Below are 5,987 nucleotides of genomic sequence, written 5' to 3' on the forward strand. Positions count from 1 at the left end.
CAATTTGACTTGGCCGACTTCTCGCAGTGCACTGTGGAGCGACGTCGACTTGGGCCAGTAGCAGCCAGCGACGACATCCCGCCCTCCTGAAACCCTTGGCGCCCCGGCCAATGGTGGGGCGCCTCGGCGGTGGGTGGGGTCTAGGAGACCATGCCTAGCCAGCGGGTCCACGGGGTGGAGAGGGGGGTCACTTTGGGCAAGTGGGCGGTAGGTGTTACAACCAGCAAACCATAAACGGAATGCTAACACTTTGCCCGGGCCAGGAGCTTGAAAGGCATCTGGTTCATTGCCATTCTTTTGAAAAACTCGAAATGCAGTGTTCGTTACTGGAGAGACATCTTGTGATCCCTTGATAATGTCGATTCATTCGACAAGTATTTCTGTCTAGGTAGGATCTTCTGTATTCCAGGCACTGTGCTAAGCCCTGGAGATACAATTCTGACTCAAATAGATGTGATAGCTGCCTTCATAGAGCTTACAGTCCAATGAGGAGGAAGAGGGAGAAAACAAACAGGTAAACAAGCAAATAAAATAGCAAATCATGTCAAGGAAGGAAATAGACAAGGTGTGATACAGAGAATAGTAGGAGGTTGAGGTTAGATAGGGAGGGTTGTTATAAGAAAACTTTACATAATAAGATAATATTTAAACGGAGACTTGAGGCATAAGAAATCAGTCAGTCCTGAAACCAGGAAAGTAACAATTGTACTGGGCACAGGGAACAGCAGAGTAAAGGTCCTGAGGTAGGACAGCTTCAGATTTTTGAAGAATAAAAAGAAGGTCAGTGTGGCTCCAGCACAGACGTAGGGGGAGAGCAGCATGTTATGAGGTGGATGAGGCAGACAGAAGCCAGAGCATGTAGCCAGGTCTTGGGGTTTGCATTAAATTTAAATTTAATGGGACTCTGTTGAGGCAGTTTAAGCAAAGAGTAAAAGGATCTGGTTAAGACTTTAAATCACTTTGGTTAATGTGTTGAGAATAGGTAGAATAGGTTATTGGGACTGGTTAGAAGACTATTAGATGAGACTAACAGGAAATGACCTGGCTTAAAATATGGTGATATCACTGGAGGTAGAGAAAAGGAGAGAGATTGGAGATTTTAAAGGTAAAGTATTACATAGCTTGTTTTGACATATTAGGTATCTCCGTCCCAGGACAACTGTTCTGAATCCAGTTCACTGAATACTCTGCTTAGAGAGGGATTCTCACATTAATGGCTCACAAATTCTAGTAATGGCATTTGAGGATTATTATGTTGTACTAAAATTCAATTGTCAGGGGCTTTCTGGAATTTTCTTTCTTTTTTTTAACCATGTACTGTGCTATTTTATTAAAAATCACAATGGAAGGTTTTTTACAAATAACTCTTTCTTAAAGATGACAGCTGTATATAAATCCCGTAACTCTCACTCAGAGTAGGTGCCAACACAAAGAGCAGATCAGACAGGAGCAGGTCGCATATCATGGGAGGACCATACCAAGACACTGCAAATTAGGAACTTTATCAAAAAACATGTTAGAAATGACCGAGGTGATTGAACCTCTGCCACGCTCTGCAAAGGACACTGCTGAGTCCTGAGTGACACCCTTTAAAGTGTCACACTGAATGGAACCCTTGACACCAGCAGGGCTGTTGCCTGAATAAGGACACAGAACAGAACCCCTGAACTCCACAGACCACCCCACACCTGACAGATGCCCAGAGTTCTCGGTAAGTAAGGAGGATTCAAGTCCAAAAATTTCAAAGGAAGTACTTAGACCTCCAAGTAACACTGTTTTCCGTTCTCTGCATTTTCTGCAGATGTGGGATTTACAGTCCTGGTGTCCTGATTGTATGTTTAAATACCAGAGCTCCGTGCATGGTCTCACGGGGTGTTTTAATTTCACACCAATGAAAATAATGTTTGTAGCACGAAGAGCCGGATTCAATTAACAAGAGTCTTAAAGTTTGTCTGATTAGAAGGTGGTATCCTTCCAGTTAACAGAAAATAAAAAGCACGGACACCCGGAAACACCAGATCAGAACAGGTGCAATGAGGGGGGGCGGTGTCACAGCAGAGTCTAAGACTCTCCCCCAAATGTAAACAAGAAAAAGGTTTCCTTTTAAAGTGACATTTTAGTCCCCTGAATCTGTCAGTGTCCAATGTTAATTACAAAACCTCTGTCTTCTTACTTGAAGCCGTTTCAACAGTAATTCTTACACTGAGCACAAACTGGTCATGTGGCAGACCTTCTCTAGAGGAACTAGAATTCCCTCCGCGGTGCGGTTTCCCACGCCTGCCCCACCCCGCAAGCCTTGGCCGAGTCCTGTCCTGCGTGTCCCTGGAAGAGGCCGTGGATGCCCTGTTACAGGTCTTCTCGTGTATTCCCAGCTCGATTGTCTTCCTTCGAAGCCCGAGGTTTCGGGACTCCCTCCTTCTTTTTCTTGCCCTTCTCTTGCTTTGTTTCGTTTTTCTCTTTGCTTCCTCCTCCTTTGCCAGGGTACACCTGTCCCTCCAGAGTTACTTCAGCACACCGGTCTTGACTGACCGAAAAGTCCTTGATCTCCCAGGCGTAACTCCCACCACGAAGCATGAAGATGGCGCGGTCTGAGCCCACGATGAACCTCTGGACGTCGTAGTTGGCATTGAAAAGGCTGCCCTGCCAGAGACTGGTGATTTCCTCCGTCTCCTCCATGGGGCTTCCTGATACGGTGACAAACATCATGACAGTCTTTCCTTTCTTGGTCATTTTCAATGTGCTCTCAGGCTTGCGCGGGTCTATCTGCGAGAAGTCGATAGGTGCCGAGGGCCCTTTGTGCTCTGGGAGATCTCCTTCCTCGATGTCATCGTCTTTCTCCCACTGTTCCAGAAGACGCGCCACGTCCGCATCATTGTAATCGCGAATATCCTTCTTCTTCTTCCGGGGAGGCGGGGCAGCCTCGCTGGGCGTCCTGGTGGGACCCTCGGCCATTTGGATGTGGGGTGGTAGCAGCAACAGCAGCAGATCAAAGGCACAGAGCAGGCACAGAGCAGGACCAGGCGTGCGCGACCACCCAGAGGCCACCATCTTCCTTTTTTTTAAACTTTTTTTGAAGCATTATATATAAACGGGTGTCAAAAAAATGTATGCATGTTTAAAGAGATGTTATCTATGTGTTACTTAGTAGTTTGCTATAATCAGAAGTGTCTGGATGCTGATGGTAACCACTTTGAGCATCTCTTGTAATTGCAGAAGTTTCACTATCTGAACACACTTGCGTTTCTAGCATTCAGATCAAGAAATAGAACATTATTAATACACAGGGACTCCAGCATACTGCTTTTAACCATTGCCTATCCTGACTTTCAACAACATAGATTAGTTTTGCCTGTCTTTGTGTGTGTGTGTGTGTGTGTGTGTGTGTGTGTGTGTATAGTCATAAAGTATACATTCTTTTGTGTTCGACTTCTTTACTGAATTTTATAATTTTGAGATTCTTCCCTATTGTTGCAAATGGTTGTAGATCATTCATATAATTTCATTCTGTAAATATACCACAATTTATGAATTCATTCTTCTGTTGGACATTAGGGTAGTTTCCAGTTTGGAGCTATTAGAGATAGTGCTGTTGTGAACATTCTAGTACATGTCTTTTGGTGATGCCCTTTTTTTTCTATGGAGAATTTTGGTGGCTGGGTTCTAAACACAATTAAGTTATATTGGAATCTGTTCATCAATAATGTAGTAACATCTATTGCAATATCTTAAACATTTGGACCAAACTTTGCAGCAGATATTGAAGAACTTTTCTCTCACAAATGTGAAAACTTTTGGCAACAACAAGGAACTGTTAATGTAGGGATTTGAAGCTTGTTAATCTAAAACATTTTGAATTATGTTTAGCATTTTGACCTTCTTTTTAAACACTTGCAATCTGCATGCCCAGCATTTAAGAACATCATGATTTTGCTACGTCCTTTTCTATAATAGACTGTAATCCACAATCATATGATAAGCAATGTTAGTTAGGCTGTCCTAAAAATATCCATATGTTTGATGCTAATACAGTTATTAGAATTACATTTGAAAACCATACCATTCAGGTGGCTCAGGCGGTTGGAGCTCTGTCCTCCTAACTCCAAAGGCTGCTGCTTTGATTCCCACATGGGCCAGTGGGCTCTCAACCACAAGAGTGCCAGTTTGATTCCTCGACTCCCTCAAGGGATGGTGGGCTGCACCCCCTGCAACTACCAACGGCAAGTGGACCTGGAGCTGAGCTGCGCCCTCCACAACTAACACTGAAAGGACAACAACTTGACTTGGAAAAAGTCCTGGAAGTCCACACTGTTCCCCAATAAAGTCCTGTTCCCCTTCCTCAATAAAATCTTAAAAACAAAAACAAAAACAACAATACCATTCTACGTCCCACGAGAGTTGATTACAAATAAAACCAGCAATTTACTTCATTTGAATTATATATTGCTGCGTTTTGAATCTCTGAGGCATGGCTAAATGTAGCAGAAATGTTCATGTACTCAGCATGTGGGATCACTGCGTATGTCCAATAGAAACAAATAGACACAACACTCCATGCCTTTAAATTGAGCTCCTTTTTATTTCATACTTTATATTTTAAAGAATTGAACTATTTGATAATAGGGACTATCAGCAAACTATACCTAAAACAGGTCATAGGGCTTTGGGTAAGTATGCGGCACAGGGGCTTATAAAATATAAAGTGAGGACATATGAGTCGTGAGTAAGCCACTTGAAATTTAGGCTAATGAACTAGAATGAAACTGTTAAAAGATAACCTGAGAAATACTAAATATTTTAGGAGTTTTTTTGAGCAAAAATCAGTTGGAATTGGGCAGCGCTAAACTGGAAGCAGTTAGGAACACTCCACTAACAGGAGCTACAGGCAAGATTTTATAGAGAAGATGCAAAAGCAAAGCAAGGAAATTATTTGAGTGGCTATAGCTTAAGCAGTTACCTTCGAGGCACAGAGTGAATAAATAAAATGGAGTCACGATTGTCAAGCTGCTAAAAAAATTACTTAAATCAAGTAGGTTGAGGCATGAGGAAACAATTCTATTCTTGTTTTAACTAGTCTGAAACTTAAACTTTTGAACTCCCCAGTTCTGTGTCAATGCCTGGATTGCTGTGTGTCAATACCTGGACATATAGCAGACTGCCAGATTACCCCTCCTGAAGGACTCATGTCTTCAGACCGTCTGACATCATCTTAAATCCATTATGCAGACCACTGGACACCTGACTGATAACCAGTTCTGGACCAATCCTAGGGCTTGACTAATTTTTCTTTAGAAAGTACTTTTTACCATAAGAACTCTTAGATTTTCTTTCTTCTTCACCCTATTTGGAAAAGTATAGTTGGTTGTTTATCCTTAGGTTTCTATTTGTGATTGGTTGTCCTTAGGTTTTCATTTCTTAACCTTAAGGCAATGCAGCCTTAGGTTTGGTTTGCTTAAGTGAAGTATAATACTAAGGCATTAAAGCCACCTCAGTTTAATGGTGTCTTGTTTAACAAATATTAACACTACCCATTTTCCTGATTAGTTACTAATGCTCCTGGGAGTTATATGTGTAATAATGAATTGATAATTGTATTAATAGTCACTAATGAAAAATCAATTATTTTCTTGTTAAAAATTAGAGATAAATATTTTTGTATACTTATTGAAGTGTCCCAGAATACATCATCCCAAAATATGCCTCTCCGCATATGGATTATTTTGAGATAAAGGCAATTGAGGACCAGGAGATTTAGGAAAAGATTCTACCTCCCCTTGCCTAAGAATAGAGTATAAATTTCCCCTTTTGTAAAATAAATTTATATTTATAAAGGAAATTTCCGTTTATAATAGTGTCTCTAGGAATTGCCAAGAAGAGAGCTATTCCCAGAGATAAGTTATCACCTGAGAGACTCTGCATAACAAAACAGCCCTTATTTACCATACATTTCTTCCTCTCACCTTCCCATAACTTGTGTTCCCCACTCAGTA

The 5,987-nt window shown here is 41.7% G+C and overlaps 1 protein-coding gene across 1 annotated transcript; it reads right to left on the reverse strand.

Annotated features, from left to right (window-relative positions):
* Nucleotides 1-2,121: 2,121 nt before the first annotated feature.
* Nucleotides 2,122-3,048, reverse strand: LOC117022410 (LRP chaperone MESD-like). The gene has a single exon (XM_033106454.1). It carries the CDS (start codon nucleotides 3,046-3,048, stop codon nucleotides 2,347-2,349), a length of 702 nt encoding a protein of 233 aa, XP_032962345.1. The 3' UTR covers nucleotides 2,122-2,346.
* Nucleotides 3,049-5,987: the final 2,939 nt, after the last annotated feature.

The sequence above is a fragment of the Rhinolophus ferrumequinum genome, chromosome 5 (assembly GCF_004115265.2).
Source record: "Rhinolophus ferrumequinum isolate MPI-CBG mRhiFer1 chromosome 5, mRhiFer1_v1.p, whole genome shotgun sequence".
In the NCBI taxonomy this organism is placed as follows: Eukaryota; Metazoa; Chordata; class Mammalia; order Chiroptera; family Rhinolophidae; genus Rhinolophus; species Rhinolophus ferrumequinum.